Source organism: Pinus tabuliformis, chromosome X, assembly GCF_031772625.1.
Source record: "Pinus tabuliformis cultivar Carrire ecotype Pingquan chromosome X, CPIR1, whole genome shotgun sequence".
Taxonomy (NCBI): domain Eukaryota; kingdom Viridiplantae; phylum Streptophyta; class Pinopsida; order Pinales; family Pinaceae; genus Pinus; species Pinus tabuliformis.
This window is the reverse complement of record NC_142308.1, coordinates 32972379-32992259: the sequence shown is the minus strand read 5'-3', so window position 1 is coordinate 32992259 and position 19881 is coordinate 32972379. Positions and strand designations below refer to the sequence as shown.

The 19881-nt window shown below is 38.3% G+C and overlaps 1 protein-coding gene across 1 annotated transcript in view; it reads right to left on the bottom strand.

The window, feature by feature from the left end:
* Positions 1 to 19881, bottom strand: part of CAC2 (acetyl Co-enzyme a carboxylase biotin carboxylase subunit) — a 201931-nt gene that overhangs the window by 32804 nt on the left and 149246 nt on the right. Inside the window, 5 exon segments of the mRNA XM_089449789.1 lie at positions 7236 to 7311; positions 7611 to 7717; positions 8555 to 8636; positions 8752 to 8844; positions 8949 to 9134. Of these exon segments, the coding sequence (XP_089305915.1) occupies positions 7236 to 7311; positions 7611 to 7717; positions 8555 to 8636; positions 8752 to 8844; positions 8949 to 9134 (544 nt within the window).

The following is a 19881-nucleotide window of genomic DNA, read 5'->3' as shown; positions in this document are numbered from 1 at the left end:
AGATCAAAGTGATTTCTTGGAGTAAGGGGCAGGGATAATTTTCCGGAGGAAGTTTTCCTGATTCGGAGGGTGCAAGGCAGAGAGGACAGAGAGTAGTCTGGAGAGGCAGCGCTGGGCCAGGCAGAGGCAGCGTAGAGCTACGATCTAGTAGTGCAGAGCTTCAGAGGGAGTCCATATTTTTGCTGTGGAACAGTCGGGATCTAGTGTCGGAGTTAGGGTGCGAGACCGGGAGGCCAAAGGGCCGAAGTTTCCAACGAGCAGAGGATCGAGAGGAGGTGCAATGCAGTCCCAGCAGCAGTGATACAGTAACTGCGTGGGTGTGACAAAGTACTGCGCAAAGACAACGCAGAGGCTCATCTCCAGCGCAGATCAATGTCGGGTTTCCCAATGACAGGGTAAGATCATCTCACTATCTTTTCGTCCAATTAGATCTCTGTATAGGATTGCCAATTTGGGCATCCGAAGAATTGTACTCAGAAATTACTACATAATAATACAAACCCTCAACTGCGGCACCGATTTTCCCACATGGGGTTTTTCCAGGGACATTTGTCCAAAAACAACGGTGTCACTTGTGTGTGCTATTTCTTTCTTGCTCAGTTCTTGTTTCCGCATATTATTTAAGTTATGAAGGTTGCAGTTGTATTTATTTCGATGTTTACTGTATAATACTGTAAATAACTTGATACAGTAGGAGAAATATAATCAGTTGCTGTAGTAGTAATTCAGGGATTCCGAATTTTCACAATCCTCTGACTACATACACCACCTGTACACCTCAGACTAGTCTACAATTGATAGTACACTGCCTTGGAATCTCCATCTCAACTGGGTAACTCGAATTCTCTGCATGCATGAGCTAATTTAGGTCGATTGATTAGTTAATTGGTTGATCACTGAGTATGGTTGAAGTTACACTTCCACAACTTGACCTTCCACTAGTTCCTCCAACAGTTAGAACTAGTTTAACTGACTATAACTCAATTTAACTGAATTAGATTGCTACAACTGAAATTAACTCAACCTAGGCTCCTAAAATTTAGGAATCACTGCACACAACTGAACTTCATGCCCCTAACTCGAATTAACTAAGCTAACTGAGTGATAACAACCATGTCACCTCAATTTACTCATCCAAGTTATTTGTTGATGTGGAATTTCGAATTTTCTCAATTTTGACTAAGGCAAAATCAAATTAAGAATTTCTTCTTGCATTTTCATCAAGTTATTCACGGTTGCATGCTCTGTTTTAAAAAACAACCGACTCAGCTGAGTTGGTCCGAGCCAGGCCTAAAATATTCGACTCGGCCAAGGATTCGGTTCGGTCGGCCGGGTTAATACTGAGCCGGCCAAATTGTTAAACAGCTCAACTAACTCGGTATTAAGCCGGCCGACTCGGCTAAGCCCGCTCTAACTCGGCCGAGTTAGTGACCGCTGCCCATATGAAACCCAAATCAGCGATCTTTAAAAAAAAAAAAAAAATGGGGACTCCAAACCGGTTTTAATTTTGCCTATTTGGTCTTTGGGGTCCATTCCCCTCTCCTAAACCCTATTTAACCCACTCAACCCCTCTCATTCTCTCACAGCCATCTCATGCATTTGAATGAGAATTTCAGTGAGAGTTTGTGAGGAGTTGTTGAGTTTGTTTTTGGAGCAGCAGTGACGAGTCGTGGGAAAGCATTGTAGCTGGAGTGAGGAGCTTCTTGGGCAGCCATTTGGAGCAGCATTAAGGAGTTGGTTTCATGGAGCAAGCTTGAGAAGGCAGTTTGTGCCTGAAGGTACATTTTTTCACTTGTAAAAAGTTGTTTTTGCTTATTAAATTTTATGTGCAAATCTAGAAATCCTAAAGAGTGTTTTTGTGTGAAAGAAATGAACATTGAATCAATGTTTTTTTTTTCAATTTCAGATTGTTTGCTTTCATTTCCAAGTCAAAAAATGGCACCTAGAGTGAAATATGCTGCTTGGGCATATGTTGAAATGGTTGATAGTCAACTGCATTGCAAATTTTGCCATAGGAAAATGAAGGAAGGTCCTGGGGGCATTAATAGGCTGAAACAACACTTGGCGGGGATTAGAGGCCAAATTACTCCATGTACCTCACCAGAAATTGGGGAGATTAGGAAGGATTTGTTAGCCAGCTTTGAGAAGTTTAAAGAAGATAAGGCTAGGCAAAAAGCGTTAGAGGCTGAAATCGGGAGGAAGAGGAATATACAAAAAATGTTGGCTACCAACCCCCATTTTGATTTTGAGGGTTCTTCCTCTATCCCTTTTACTAATGCATCCAACCCCTTCCGATATGTTCCTCCCTCTTTTGAGTCTATTCAAGAAAAGGGGAAGGGTAAAATGAAAAAGGGTGATATGAATATCAAAAGTTATTTCACTCCCTCCTCTCCATCAAATGCACATGGTCCTCAACCTAGTAGAAGTCATTTGTAGCCCACTTTAGATGACCATTGGAAGAAAGAATTGAGGGAGATTGCTTGTGATTACATAGCTAGATGGTGGTATGATGTTGATATCCCCTTCAATGCTTCCCGTTCACCATATTATGAGCCTATGTTTTATGCCATACATGCTACTGGAAAAGGCTTCAAAGGCCCTACTGTGCATGAGCTAAGGGGATATCGTTTGAAGAAAGAAATTGCCTCCATTAATGAGTATTTGAAAGATTTCAAGGACTCATGGGCAAGAACAGGATGTACCATCATGTCAGATGGATGGACTGATGAAAGAAACCGTACCATCATAAACTTTCTTATCTTCTGCCCACAGGGAACCATGTTTCTAAAATCAGTTGATGCATCTAATAAGGTAAAAGATGGACAATTGTTGTTTCAGCTATTGGATGAGGTTGTTGAGGAGGTGGGGGTGGCTAATGTTGTTCAAGTCATCACAGATAATGCCTCTAACTATGTTCTTGCTGGTAAACTATTAAAGGAAAAGCACAGAACTATCTTTTGGACCCCATGTGCTACACATTGCATAGACCTCATGCTTGAGGATATTGGCAAATTAGATTGGGTCAAAAACACTGTAGATCATGCCAAAAGCATAACAAAATTTATCTACAATCATTCATGGATTTTGAGCCTGATGAGGAAACACACAGGGGGCAGGATATTATTAGGCCTACCATCACTAGATTGGTTACTCATTTTTTGACATTGCAATCTATGCTTTCACAACATAGAAACTTGCAAAAGATTTTTTCCAGTGAAGAATGGAATCAAAGCCAGTGGTCTCACAAACTAGAAGGCAAAGAATTGAAAAAGAAAGTTAATGAAGAAATATTTTGGAGAAAGGCAACAGAGATTGTGAAGCTTGCTGAGCCACTGGTTAAGGTGTTGCGGTTGGTGGATGGGGAAAGATTGGCTATGGGCTTCATTTATGAGGCTATGGGTCAAGCAAAGGAGCAAATAAAGAGGACATACAAGGATAAAGTGGCTAAGTATGGCCCATTTGGGCAATCATTGATGAAAAATGGAACAATCAACTCCATTGCCCTATACATGAAGCTGGGTATTTTTTGAACCCACAGTATCATTATAAAGCTAAGGCGACAAGAGCTTTGAAGGGGGAGGTTAGAGAAGGATTGATTGACTGCATTGATCGCATGATCCCATTGGAGTGTGATCAGCTGGAGATACACCGACAGGCCACAACCTTCAATAGTGCCTCAGGAACCTTTGGGAAGAACCTAGCAAAGATTGCAAGGGAAGTAGATGAGCCAGGTAAACAAAGATTTCAAGTTTGAAATTCTTAATACTTATTTCATTAAATCGTTTATAATTTGAAAGTTGGATATAATTTGTAATTTTGTTGAGCTAACTCATTACACTCCTATGTTTTTTGCAGCACAATGGTGGAGGGCTTTTGGTAGCCATTTTCTTGAATTGCAGAGGTTTGCAATTCGTATTTTGAGTCAAACTTGCAATGCTACTGGGTGTGAGCGCAATTGGTCTGTCTTTGAGAGGATGCACACAAAGAAGAGACATTGTTTGGATCAAAAACAGTTAAATGATCTAGTCTATGTCCAATACAACCTCCGGCTCAGACGCAACCGATCACTGAACAAAAGACCTGATTCAGATCCTATTGTGTTGGACGACATTGATCCAACATCAGATTGGGTAGTGGAGAGTCATCCATTAGAGTTTGATTCTGATGAGGATCTTGATTTCCATTTATAGGTGGAGGCAACACTCGAACATAATGTTCAGTTGAATGCAGATCCTGATCCACTTATACCAGCCTCAAGGCCAACCCCAAGTCCTCCAGTTGCAAGCGCTTCTTCTGTGGAGCCACGACAAAAGCGCATATCTCATCTATCTCAGCTTGCAGCTGCTACACAACCTGCTAGTGCTACCACTTCTACAGTTGCAGTTGGAGATGATGAGGAGGAGGAGCCATGGGGCCCCCTGTCTGACTCTGATGATGATCCAGAGATTGATCCACATGATCTCGGCTCCTCCAGCAGTAGCCAGTAGTACTGGACCACTGGTCACAGTTTACTTTTGTTGTAGAGGCCATTTCTAGCCTCCTTGGTTATGTGTTTTTGTTTTGATCTCTATATCATGATCATGTATGTATTGGACAGTGCACTGGGTGCCATTTTGATATAATGGATATATTCATGAGCCTACTTTGATCATATGTTGTCTTCTATCTATATTCTAATGATGTGTGTTTGGAAACATGAATGAAAATCTTTAAAATTATGTTTTTTATAAAAAAAATAAAAAATAAAAATAAAAATATTTAATGTATTTTTTACAATGACAGAGTCATTGAAATCGAGCAAGCCAAGTCGATACCGAGTCAAAGTCGGAGTCAACCCTTGGCCGAGTCGGTGTCAGAGTCGGAGTTTTAAAACAGTGGTTGTATGTTATTACTTGACTGATTTTGTACTTGTGAGAAGCATATTTTGAAGGGCCTTCCTTTAACTACATATTGAAGTAGATCCATGTGGTTAGTTAGAGAATGTTTATAACAAACTAAGCCTCTATCCACACTATTCAGACCCTCTTGATTGTTGATCTTGACTTCACCAACCAAATTGGAAAGTTACTAGTCTTTGCAATCCACTATCCCACGAATCTTCTTGATTGTTGATCTTGACTCCATCAATCTAATTGAAAAAGGTATTGGTCTTTGCAATCCACTATCCCACAAGTACAAAAGAATGTCATAAACATTTTTTCTAGGGTTTTCCCTTTTGCTAGAGGAAAGTCTAAGAGCCGGCCTAAAGTGGCAGGAAGAGTTGTTGTAGTGACAGTGGGCAACCTTGCCAACTTCCCTAAGGTTGTGTTTTGCTCAAGGACTTGAATATCTTTGAGTACAGGTTTGGGAGGTAACAGCCAAAATTCCTGAGGCTTGACAACTTTTGGGAAAAAACAGGCTTAAACAACAAAAGTTGTAGTGAGAAAATGAGATGACTCATCCCACATATGAGAACTCCTATTCACAAATGTGATGAAATAGAGTGTCCTCCCACAGATGATAACTCCTAATCACAAATTTCTAATAAAGTGAACAGCAGTGATGAAAGATAAAATGCAATAGGTGTGTCACAAAACATTGTTTTACCCTAAGTCACCTGACACGGGGATTCGTAGGATACGGGGATTCGAGTGTCGGATTCGGACACGTTGACCCCCCGGAACAGGACACATAGGATTCGTTATATATTATTTTATTAAAAATTATATATATATATATATAGATATATATTAAAAATTAGATATTTCTTACACAAATTCTAATTAATAATACAAATTCATTGATTTCAAACATAGATCTTCATCTATAGCATGCATAGTACATACAAAATTCAAATACATGTCAGTGGTCACATAAATCATGATTCATAATTCATAAATGAAAGACAACTTACAACTACTTCATAAGTATGCTGGCAGCAGGGGTCTCATTACTTGAATTATAAAGGTTTCATTGTACAAGGTCTTTATTATCAGCAGTTAGGGTTTTTATCTTGAAGTAGTTCTTTTGCAGTGTGTTGTCATCTCAGAAAAGAAATAGCATCCAGTTGAGAAGTGGCCTAATCTTGCAGCAGAATTATGACAGTAAAAGCCTGATGATGTGTTAACAAGAGTTGATTGGGCAGTGTGCAAGCGGATATGCATAGGGAATTACTTTCAACAGATAATGTGTTGTTGTTAAACTGAAATGCTGAGCAGTGAATTGGTTGTGATAGCAAAGGTTTAATGTACAGTCAAGAAGAAGCAGAGTTGACTGTGTGATATAACAAGAGCAGTGATAGTGGCAGTATATGAACAGGGATGTGTGGCAACCCATTGACAACTAAGACAAAGTTCCTGTTACACTAATGTTATTCCTGTGACAGCAGTACTATTCTTGTTCCAACAATATTATTCTTGTGATGTGGTTGACTTGCCATTTCTTGTGAAAGATTGTTGTTGATGATTTCAGAGGCAATGAATAGATGAAGCAGCAACAGTGACAGTGAGGTTGCCATGGTTTGATAGTGATATACAGAAGCAGCAGAAAACTGAATGAGAAATAAGGTGAAAAACCAAAGGAACAGCGCGTATTTTAAGTCCGCGGATTGCTTTTTAGGGGATTCGAATCCCAGAATCGGGACACGATGTGTCCGTATGGGATTCGTACGAATCCCGTACGGACACGTCGTGTCCCGTTCTAGGATTCGAATTCCTAGCGAATCGTGTCCAATTCGCAGGATATTGGATTCGGATTCAGATGCAATAGGAGAGTCTAAGAGCCAGCCTAAAATCTTATTTCCCTGAGAGTGACTATTCATTGACCCAATTGTGCTCATGCAATAAGCATACAGAAATTAACCATGAAATGGATAAATCAAAGAGAATAAATTTAACAAGGGACAAAATAAACTTGAAAGCAAACCTACACAATAATCCTGCAACAAGATGACCAAAGAGAAAGCCACTCCACCATATAAAATCAAACAAAGAAAGAAAAATGAAAAGAACCAATTAAAGCTAGACAAACTATTGGTCAGATTAACTCCATTGTTTTGTGATTTTCAATTCAAGAACAATAATGGCCACTACAGCCCAGAGCACACTGATTCAAAAGCATAAGTAACACTTGAGAATGTTCAGAAACCTTCACTCTCAAAGGAGCAAACCAAGCAACCATCTCGATAGAAACTTAAGAACCAAGAACTTAGATTTCAATATACATAAAGATCACAGGTGATGTGATTTGTAATTTACCTACAATAATAGTTTCATTAAGAGCTCTTCGCATACGCGTGATTGCCTTCTCTCTAGTAGGTGCCCAGACAATAAGCTGAAATAAAAGTGTGGTTATAATTGGATCAATAGTCTGCACTGTATAAGACTTCAAAATATTCTTTCAAACAATTTAAAGATGAAAATTTGGCATTCATTGGGGCAAAATAATAGAGGTATCAATAAGACATGAAATGCAGTAGATAATAATGATATACATTTAAAAGTCCAATGATGGAGAATAGCCTACAATGTATCTTACAGATATGGAAGATTTTAGCATGGTCCGCGGCAATTATTTTGAAGTGAAACCATACAAAATAACGGAGCATAATAAAAGAAAGTTCAGACACAAACCTTTCCTAATAGAGAGTCATAGCTCGGAGGAACTACATAATCGGAATAAATGTGGCTATCCATTCGCACAAAGGGACCTCCTGGTGGCAAGTAACCTGTTATCCTACCTGCAAGTGAAAAATATATAATTTACCAAAAGTTCAAACTCACAGCTGCTTACAAGTTCTCTTCCAATAATCATGCATTCTCATGCACTCTTAAGAAAGAAATCATAGAAATGGCATTGATATCTCAAATGAAACCTCACAAAATTCTCTATCAAGAAAATGAATTGGGCAAGGTGAAATGGGGGAATCAGATATAGCAAAGATAAGCAAGCCTGTGTTTAAAGAGATATATGAACAACATCGGTGCAAGATATTCCAAGTAGGTATGAGATAAATGCTATTGACCAGGTGAATGAAAGAGTTAACATTAAGTTGTCAACTTGTCATTGTTGAAAGCAACCTGTCCGTGTAACTACAAGCATTGGGCACAACATTGACGAGGATGGAGATTTCATTAAATTGAAATTTAACATTTATAGTCAGTTGAAAATCGATCATCAGTTAGGATTCCAGAAGCTAAGCTATCCCAGAGTGTAACAGATATGCTTTGTCAGAAGGCAGTACAATCAATCTCTTGTCTGCACATTTGGCTTTTCTAAAAGCTCTCAAACTGCAACATGATAAAAACAGCAGTGTAGTTTGAAACTTTGATCTATTAAGAGAAATACTTTGAAAAAGATCATTTTATTTAGTCTACTAATTTCACATGTAGGAAGACTACAATGATTTTATTGATTGTAAGTTCCTAGTGTAGAAAAGAAATGACTAATACACCGCTTTTGAACTTTTTTATCCAGTGCCTCTTTGATGTGTCCAATCTCATGGCATGCATACAAAAATCAGTCCCCTAATTGACACTTCAGAAGAAACCTAAACAAGAATCTCAGGCATGTTCACCTGGCCCTGGGCGAAATCCTTGGAAAGCATCCTCAGCATTGATTCTGCACTCAATGGAGTGTCCTCTCAACACCACATCTTCCTATGAAAAATGAAATTTGTTTTAAATGAAGGCTTTGATCAGCTTAAAAATCTATCTGCATGAGGCAATAATCAATTGAAAGAAATAAATGTGGTTCAGCAACCCCATGTATTACCTGTTTCATCCGAAGTTTCTCTCCTAATGCAACACGAATTTGTTCCTCAATTAAATCAGTAGAGGAAATCATTTCGCTGATTGGATGTTCCACCTAAAGAATCCACACCCTTAACATACTTATCATGTTGTTCAATTCAACAAAAATATGTCTTAGACAAGAGATGGTCAAGGAATGCAACCAACAGACATGCTTACCTGGATCCTAGTGTTCATCTCCATGAAGTAGAAGTCACCACTTTCATCAAGAAGAAATTCAATGGTGCCAACCCCAATATATCCTATAGATAAAGCGGCTGCAACCGCAGCATTCCCCATGGCATTTCTTAGCTTGGGGGTCAAAGCAGGAGATGGTGCTTCTTCTAGAAGCTTTTGATTCCTCCGCTGTAAATAGCAAATTTATAGGTAAAGCATGCAACTAAGATCAGCATAGATCAAAGAGTGTTATCCATTGGAAAATTGAAAACCAAGACAGAAAATTGACATGTGCACAGAAGTTAGCAGTCTCTAAAATAAAAACATCTCAGCACCACCAAGATACTAAAACTGCAAAATATAAGAAAATTTATCTTGGAACAATCACAAGTGCATCAACTTCTGCAATGAATGATACACACCAGAAACAAAACATGATTATGATAAGATTAGGAGCATAACAGAATACGCACAGGATAAGATTAATAATCAGAAGTCTCAAGGAATGCTAATGCAATGAACTTTGGAAACAAGTACTTCTTTTAGGAAAATTAAATAACCAGAGTCTAAACATGTGAAACTATTGCATAATTGGTCTAACGTAAGTATCCAGTATGAACAACCTATTCAAAATCTACCCATCATTTGATATACTATGCATGTGTACTCACTGAATTCAATGATTGAGTTACTAAAGATGCCATGAAAAACGGCAAAGTAAACTGTAATGTACTTTAAGGGGCCTTAATATAAAGTATGTCACTGTTATAAAAGTATCCTATTAAGGTTCATTTGGACCAATATGTGCTGTCAGACATGTTAACCAACTCAGGGAGGTCAAACAACTTCCATGCAATCTATTTAACGTGCAATCTATTATGGATTGCATAGATAAACCTTCCAGCTTTGTTTGTATCTGAGCTGTTGACCTAATTGAAGATAGTTTGATAATTTGTTGTACTCAGGCAAACATTTTTCGATGATATTTGCTCATCAAATCTAAAGAAAAAATCAAATCATTTGGTAACAAGTTCAAGTTTCCATGTCTGAGATTTTCACTAATGAATTGTGCTCACTTGTTCAAGATTTGAATCAAGATCGTCCTCTTAAATCAGCCAAGATATCTACTTTTCACCTATCTGGTTTTCTTCCTTCTTTAAAGTTCATAGCTCAATGAATAATACGCTGATCGACCAAAACTTAAGTTGCAAGAAACATCACACCCCTTGTACCAAGGTTGAAAACTATGGGAATGGAGGTAGGGAAACAAAACATGTACCCTTCGTGTCTGAAACATTTCCAGGCTGTGCCCACATTTTGGCACTCTGTTGACTGCTCCAGGTATAGACTTGTGGATTCCTCATAATGTAATCAAGGATTTATATGTGTTTCCTTCTAAAGTGTCAATTACGTGTATCACTTCTATTTTCTTGCAACAAAATTTATTAGTTAAAAGAACTCTCTCTCTCTCTCTCTCTCTCTCTCTCTCTCTCTCTACATATATATATATATCACATTCACCATGTGCCTATTTCGGGGTTCACATTTCTTTAGTGTTCCTGTTTCTAAAACACGTACCCATTTCCAAGTTTCAAGCAACTTAGGCCAAAACCCATATAAAAACTAGAATGTTTCCTTGCAGTTATAATAATAAATCTGTAATTATTAGAGCAGATTTGTGAGATTAATGTGCAGTTTTAAAAGCTTGCTTCATTGGTGTTAAGAATTGCAAGTTAAATCACACCTCTAGGGCATAAACCAGCAATCTTTTAGTTCAGATCCGGCATGATTCATTTGTATATTTTTCAAAAATCAAATTTAGAAAATCCCCGTGAAGTTGGCACACACTAACAATGAAGAGAGATGTTAATTGTCAGCAATGTTGGAAATACTGAGAGGGGGGTGAATCAGTGTTTCTTAGCAATTAGCACTTTATTAATCTTTTCAGAGCATTAGTTAATCTTCAGCAATTTTATTATTATTCAGTATCAGATAGCAAAACCAGTAAACAACACCATACAACAACAACAACAACAAAAGTTAAAAACATTAGACATAGAGAGATTTTTAGGTGGAAAACCCCCTCCGGGTCAAAAACCACTGAACACTTCTTAGTAATTGTCTTCTTCTCTTTAAAAGATATAATTACATCAAATTTTTCAGCTCCAACTGAAGGCAGCTCCAACCCCCTGGTTTACATGCACAAACCTGAAGGGCACACCAATGCCCTGTGTTTTATCAACACCCATTGAAAGGACGTACCAACGCCCTAATGCAGACTCGGACCTACCCTAACACCACCTTGCTACTCTGAAGTGTTCTCAGGCTCCAACCTGAAGCTGACTCCAGTCACCTACCTTGCACCACCTTGCCACCCTGAAGAGCTCGCAGACCACGTTTCACAATTTTCAGACTGGATCCCCATGTGCTATGAATAAATATAAGAATGATGTAAAGAAGATATTGCGTATCCTATCAAGTCCTGGTAGCCACTGACCACTGTACAATACTGCTCAAGTTGATCACTACACAATTCTGCTCAAACTTATCACTGCACAACACTGCAAATCAAACCCTAACTGTCAACACTGCGAAATCAACTAACAACTATACAAGTTGACCACTGCTCATCACTATACAACTTGCTACCACTAACCACTGCATGTCACTGCTCACATAGGCCACTGCACATCCTTACTAAAGCACTGCACTGCACATGAATAGATGAGCATTTACAAGTTTGCTACAATCACTGTACCAAACTGCTTGTACTGCGGTAAATGCTGAACCCAAATGTTTGATAATGGCACACTCCAAGATGCCACAGGGCATCCCTATGACCTGCTTCCAATGCTCTCAAACACTGCTCACAGAGAGCTACCAGCATATGTCTTATTACTCCTATTGATCACTAGTCATACACTGTTGTCCATGTCTCATGTGAATAAGTTGTACAACAAGGTGATATTGTCCTCAAAGAACTGTTGCCCTGTAACATCACCATTATGTCATTTATGACTAAGGCTGTACAACCTCTATGTCATCATTATAAGACATCTAGAACAGATCCCTAGGTCATCCCATTCACAAGTCTATGTCAAGTATCACTGCAATCTATAGGTCAACGTTGCATGTCATGTTAGTGATAAATCTAAATGTCAAGTCTATTCTTCAAGTCAGTATTAAGTCTAAATGCCAAGTCTGTTACGTCTACGTTACTTATTATTAGACCACAGTCACATCATATGAATCAAACACTGCTACAGCTATATGCACATATATATTGCTGACCACCACTGTTGTTGTTGTTATCACTGTCCAAAAGTACTTTCACAAACCCAAGTAGTCATGTCACTAAGATCATTCGTGATATTGTCAAACAGTTCACTGTTCAAGGATGTTGTCATAAAGTTCTTTGTCACAAAAGCTACTACTGAAATATTGTCACAATTTTATTGTTTATTGACACAGGCAAACTACTGCCACAGTCATATATCAGACTTAGTTTTTATGTAGGTGAGAAGGTCACTGTTATGTATACTGTTATTATGTAGATGAGAAGGCAATCATTGGGTTAGTGCATTTGATCCTTGAAGTTCACTGATGCATAATGACATTGCGGTGAGAATTATTGCCATATACTGACAACTATAGGTAAAACAAACTTCCTATACACTGCTTCTTAGAGGGTTGGTAAGTGTTAGGTTACTGTTATAAAAGGAAACCCCTCTCAAGTATATATGTGTGTGTGTGTGTCAATAAGGCCATTGTTAACATGTCAAAACCTTGGTTCTCATCAACAGAGACACCAGCACTGAAGCAAACCACAAAAATCCTAAACAAAACCCTACAATGACTTCGCTGGTCACAACACTTTGAACAGGACTTAGTTCTTCATTGATCAAGGTATCCTGCACCAAAATGAGTCTCCAAACAGACCTTCACTTTCTTGAAACAAGGTACCAAAAACTTAATACTTGGTCCAAGATATGAAAGAACAATCTTGCAAGTTCCTCAAAAAAAGGTTCTTCATCTCACACTTCTTGTGAGTATAGACCAGAACCAACAACAAAAAAAATGTCCAAATTTTCAAGGGATAACCTACTCAGAATTTCTCTCTCTGAATATTTGTAACCAGTCCTAAAAACAAACCAAAAATGTGCCCTATTCTTGAGGACAGAGACTCGCCTTCATGGGAAGATGACCTGTACAAAAGCATCCTCAAAATACCTTGAAGACCTAACTAAAACAAAACAAAGGAACAATAGTCCTTAGCTCAGAGATCTTCGTTGCCCTTGCCTTGGGTAGGTCAGATTAATTTCAGAGGTGTATCTCAAGGTAGACAGTTGAAAATTGATATAGTTTGAGAGTGAAATAAAGTCTTCTTTTATCAAGTTTAGAGGGGTTCCAAGCTAAATAATTGTTGGAGATGAAGGGGCTTCATAAATATTTAATTAATTTATATTTTGTGAGCTAAGTAAGAGAGTCGTTGTCTGTATGGGAGTAGATTTAGGATTAGGTCATTTTTTATTTTAGGAAGAGGTCCTTAATGTAAATATTGGATTATACTTAGGTACAAAGCTTAAATGTTGCAGATAGAGAGTTTCAACAACTAGATGTTGGAGGAAAATAAGCATAATTAAACGATAGCTTAGGTCATAACATAGTTTTAAAATTCGGCCGATTCAAAACGGAAACGGCCGAGTTGATCCTTTTCAATGCCCAGAATTGTGACTCGGTGGAGGAAACGGTTCGGGAGGCCGAGTCAGCCATGACTCGGCCAACTCGGCCGTTTCCGTATTGACTCGGCCGAGTCATAACCTGCGGCACGTAACCCCATCAAAACAGCGATTTGTCATTTTTTTAATGAAATTTTGAAGTGTTTGCTGATTGGTTTGGACTCCAACGTGTTTTCTAAATTAGTTAAATGCTATTTGGGGTCCATTCCCCTCTCCTAGTATTGATATGCTATTCAAATTTCATGGTAATGTTAAATTCTCCTTAATCTTCATTTTCATCCTTTTACTTAAATTTTTAACATTACCATGAAATGACTCAGGATGTTTGAGAGTAGTTCCGGCCTCATTGGATTTCATATGGAGAAAGTAGAATTTTAGATTTCATTCAAAATCCAGCAGACTTATCAGTTTTTCAGGATTGGAGGATTGCAATGTTTCCATTGAATTTTGTCATGTATTAAGGAATGGAACTCATATTTAATCAAGAGCACCAATCCCTCTATGTACCTTAATGTTAGTGACATTGGTTGTCGAACTCCTCTGGGATTCGCTCCCAAACCAGGAGCTTCTGAAAATGTCACTCCCGCTCCCGTTTTCGCTCTCGCTCCCGCTCCCAAGTAACATTAAGCTAGATGATGTTGGCAACCCTAGCAGTAGCCAGTAGTACTGGTCACAGACTTTTGTTGTAGAGGCCATTTATAGCCTCCTTGGTTATGTGTTTTTTGTTTTGATCTCTATATCATCATCGTGTATGTATTGGACAGTGCACTGGGTGCCATTTTGATATAATGGATATATTCATGAGCCTACTTTGATCATATGTTGTCTTCTATCTATATTCTAATGTTGTGTGTTTGGAAACATGAATGAAAATCTTTAAAATTATGTGTTTTTATAAAAAATAAATATTTAATGTATTTTTTAGCACGACCGAGTCATTGAAATCGAGCCAGCCGAGTCGATACCGAGTCGGAGTCGGAGTCGGAGTCGACCCTCGGCCGAGTCGGAGTCGGAGTCGGAGTTTTAAAACATTGGGTCATAAGTGAGAAGGTTGTTAGCCTTATGGAGCAAAGGTAAGACTTTTTAATTAATGAGGGACCCCTCTTGTGAGTACATGCCTATCCTAAAAGATCATTTCTTCATGAAAGATGATGAGAACCCTCAACCCTAGTTTTGTATGCCCTTAACCAATAAAAGTATGCCAAGTCGCACCCCTTCGGGTTTTAGCCTAGAAACTGGGGTCACCAACTTCAAATGTGAATATCTCTCAAACCAAGAGGAACCACGTGGCGTGCCACATACCATCGGAAACATCTTTTTGACAAGAATCCAATGACATGGATATCCAACGCAAACTCAATGATTTTCTACTTCAAGAACACTCGACAAGGTCGGGTTAGGTCCTCAAGCCACGGAACCCAAACCCTAGGACCTGGGTTTTCAGCCATCCAACAATGGAGCTTACAACTTGATGTAATCCAAACAATCATAAGAAGCGTTCAGTATCATTTTGACATCAATGACTGTTGTTTTATTCAAAGTTAAACCCAGTCAAACAGTAGGGTTGACATCAATGACAACATCATTGAACAAGCAACATGTAGCAATCATGTTCGTTGTCCATTTGGGGCTTATATTTGTGGTGTATCTTTAGCGCAGCTTATTAATATTGGCTTTTGACCCTCGTCAATGCATATAGGTCCATTTCAAAAATCCTCAAACTGTGATTCCCTCCCTTTATTGGTAGACCTTGGACCAAGAAGTTAGAGAAAGGACCATCTACTAACCTTTGTAAAGTTAAAGAATCAACTCAAGGTCCAAATCAAACCACGAAAAGACCAAGTTGATTTGTGTTGTACCAAGGAGATGTTGGAGAGGAACATCAGGCTACTTATGGTTACTATTCTTCACTGTTAGTCTTCCGGACCACAATGCAAAGGGGCTCTTGGATCAAACTAGGCTGTGAGCTATTGACCACCTAGATGGGCAAAATTATTCTTGTAATATAATAAATTATGAATTACAAAGTCTTCGGCATGTGGACAAGTAGTAAAAAAATAATTTCCCAAAGGAGTCCAACTAGTTGTTATCGAGTCGATAGAAAATTTTTAAAAAGGTTAGCCTCCCCTCTAGCAAAGAGAGTTGTTGTCTTGTGAGATTAGTGCCATTAATAAAGAACTTCATTTGGAAACCAGTATAATATTTCTTAGATTGTGTGGGTTTGCTCTTACTATCTTCTCTTTTCTTTACCTAGTGTGGTATTTGTTTCAATCTAATAATTTTTTTCAATTAATAAGATGACACGGAAGTTAGAGGATCGAGCCATTGAGGGGATACATATCCACATGGAGGGAGCAAACTAGGGATTAATTCTGCTTTGTTTTTTTTGTTGCAGGAGGGTTGTTCCAACAAGGGTTGAACCATTCCAAGAGGCAGCTTCAATCGAGAAGAGAATTTGTGCTTCACCACACACTCGAACCAAAGGCCAGAGAACACCATACTAGGAGCCACTCCTAGTTGGGACTAAACATTGGAACAAATATTAAGTCATGAGTGGGGATTTATTTGCAAATCTATGCATTCTACTCACTGGTACTGAAGAAAGCTGCAATATTTTTCAACGCTCTTTGCTCATACCAAGTTGCTCATATGGAACGTTACCCGTAGACTCTAATTTGAACAAATAGTGTTGACTTATTGATTTAGAGTCAAAAAAATAAACTTATTTCCAACTGTTATTAAAGTAAATGTAATTCTGGAATTCTTTTAGGCATAATACCCAATGGGAATTAAACAGGTTGTTGTACCTGCAATTTACTACAGATTTTGCAGTTTGTAGTTACAGGGAAGCAAACCAATTTGCTTTGTAACCCATCTAACCAACAACCCAAACTCAAAAATAACCCCATAGCTAGTTAGTATATTTTTTTACATCAATTTCAAGTATTCACATGTTATATTTAACATTGTTTGGTGTAGTGTTTTGCTGGTTTTAGTTTTCTGTTGCAGACTTCCACACAAAATTCAATAGGACAACCCTCATAATTAACTCCTCCACTTCTTCTTGACCCCATTTAAGGCACTAGTCTTATCTGGAGTTGATTGAGGAACTGAGTGGGAATCCTCCCTTGGCCTTTTAGGAGGAAGTTGGGCCTAAAGAGCGAGGGTTTAGGTTGAGGTGACGGTGGGCCCTTACCCTGTGTGTGACCATCCTAGCAAGTTGCAGGGACATTTGCAACCCTGCTAATCAGATCAGTAATATGAACCTAATAGAAAATAACGAGTCAATGGTTACAACTCATGAAGAAGATGTCTCCATAATTGAAAATCGAGGGAACATGGATGAAGGGTTTTCCCATGGCATTTCTAGAGAACAAGATTTCACTTCACAACTTTAGTGAAAATGAACAAGAATATCAATCATCTAGCAATGACCTTGTAAAGGAAGAGGATGAATTACTTGTTGCGTCTCACATAGAAGATCAATTACTTGATGAACCTTTTCATAAAGGATATACTCTTAATGATGAATGTAGAGATAAGGAAGAGCTTGAACAATATTATGAGTGTGTAAATGAAAATCTTGAGGATGTGAGCAATCTTTCCTTTTCCCACCCACCTGAAGATACCATTTCAATAAGTACTTCCCCTTTCCAAATCCGTAAGCCTCATGGTTAATGCTTTCACGTGAAACATTTCCCTTATGCCAACCTTGATTTTTAAATTCTGTATGAGCTTGTCGCGTGGTTGCATTGGATCTTTGACTTCACCTAGTAGCCACATCCTCTAGTTAGTTAGTAGGTTAGTAAAGAATAAACTCTCTGAGCAGGTAGTGTAGTTCTTGTGTGCTTTCATTTATGATTTGCAACTAGTTCTTGTGTGCTTTAATTTATGCTTTGCTTTACTTAGATTAATTTCATTGTATCTTAATCGAATCATGTACTCCACGCAATTTTTGAGGATTCATCACATCACTTTCACAATTTAGGGTTACCGTTAAACCCGCTTCAATATCAAGTTAACATTTCAAAGCAATCCCAACGCATCCAGGTGGAATGATGGTGTTCAAAGACACCATTAGACAATGAAGCACATCTTCATAAGAAGATCCAAAAAAGCATAACGCATTGTGTGCAGAATGAGACTCAAGTCTCGCCAATAAATAGTCTTACGATAACCCCCAAGAGCCCCAAGAGTGGGAACGCAATAACCACTAAAGTGGTTAACCATAGATAACATGATCATGTGATCCCAAAGGTCCAATAAACCGCTGAAGTTGGGATTTTAACAAATCTTCTCATCTTACACCTACATAAAGAGTATTGGATTTATAAGTGCCTGAAAGATGGAGCATAACATGCACCAATCCCAAATCTTCATTGTTTCATGTGTTTTGAAGCATGAAGATTGTTTTCTATCCTCCATGAAGCCTCTTCCTCATACACATGTCCCAAATAGCTAACAGTTGCAACTTTGCATTATCTCAAGTGAGTCACCTCTATAGTTAATTTTTGTTTGTTTTGGTTTTTGTTTTGTGTGAGAATACAACTTCCTTTGTTTTGTCTATATAGAGTAGATCAGTTTTTACTTGCTTTTAAAGAGTAGCACTTATTCTCCTACTTTGTAAAGACATCGATGTACTTAGTAGTCTTGTTGTCTCCTTGCTTGCACACCTAGGTTAATGTGGGAAAAATCATCAACCCCGCAAGGTGTGTTCTTGGTGGCAAACTCAGAGAAGCGGTTGCCACCTAATTCCAACTCTCTTTGTTAAAGCTCTCTCCTAGTTAAGCGAAATACCTAAGAATGATTAGTAAATTGAAACTTATTGGAGCAACAAGTTCTAGGAGACTAAAGTTAATGAAACTACTTCTCAAAGATAACTTGATTCAAGATATAAGCAAGTGTGTAAATGTACGAGCAATACAAAAAATATATTCAATGATGATCCATATGACATTCAAGAATAAAGAGTATTAACTAGTGCCTTGTAAATAATTGCTCAAATGAAGATAACAAGTATTTGCAAGATAGAAATGAAAGCTCAAGTTACAATGACAAGTATCACTACAAAACCAATGTCAGTTAAAGATATGAAATATGAGCAATAAGAAATATGTTGGAAATAATACTGAGAGGGGGGGTGAATCAGTATTATCAGAACTATAAAACTTTTTCAATGCTCAGAAACATATACGCTACTTTCGTTAAGTGAACCGGCGTGTACACGCAACTGTGAATAAAGAAAACAGCGTATAACTAGAAATCTTATAATTCAGTCAGTTTATCTTCAGTTAAGTGCATGAGGACATTATTCACCATATTAAGAGTAAACAGATGCAGTAGAACAGATCACACAGAACCACACATATGAACACCAAGATATAAGGTGGAAACCCAATGTGGGTGAAAACCACCTGCTGCAAGTCGTTTCTATCTTTAATATGAAACTTCAGTTTACAATCCTTTTGTACTGGTGCAGCCTTATACCAGTACGCAGGCTACAACCTGCAGAAGGCTACAACCTTCTCTCGTTCTCCAAACTTCCTTGGAAGGGAGCTCCAACCCCCTTTGCTCTTGTACTAGCCAAAATACTAGTACGTAGGTGCTGGCCTACAATCTTCTTTCTTTCAGGTACCACCTTTCATACATTTTCAGACTGGATATTCCTGAAGCACAACGTTACAATCTGAAGACCACAATTCATTCAACTTTCACAACAAATCATTGAAGCACAAAACATCCAATACTAGCATCATCAATCACTGAACCACTGAAACCCTGTCAAACACCAGTTACCAGAACACAGAGCAGACTACAGAACTCTGCAATAACAGTCAGACCCAACTGTAACTCAAAAATCAAGCTCCAAAATATATACGCTACTTCAATGAGAGAAACCCGCGTATACACGCGCTTTTACCGAAGCCAACATGCGTACAGATCTAAAAATAAATTCTATCAACTTGCAGCTGTACCAGACATCAGTTAGACCCAGAACATAACATTGCGTCAGTATGCAGATCTAGAAATACGCATAATCAACCATATCATAATAGTGCATTTCAAATCATTAGATCCCGATCTATCCTTTAGATCTAGTCTTTCATCAACCGAAGTGATCTCTCCTTAGCTTAGATCAAGCAACCCAGAACCTGCATACCAGATCTCTTTCTTCTTCAGATATTCAAGCCTTTTCT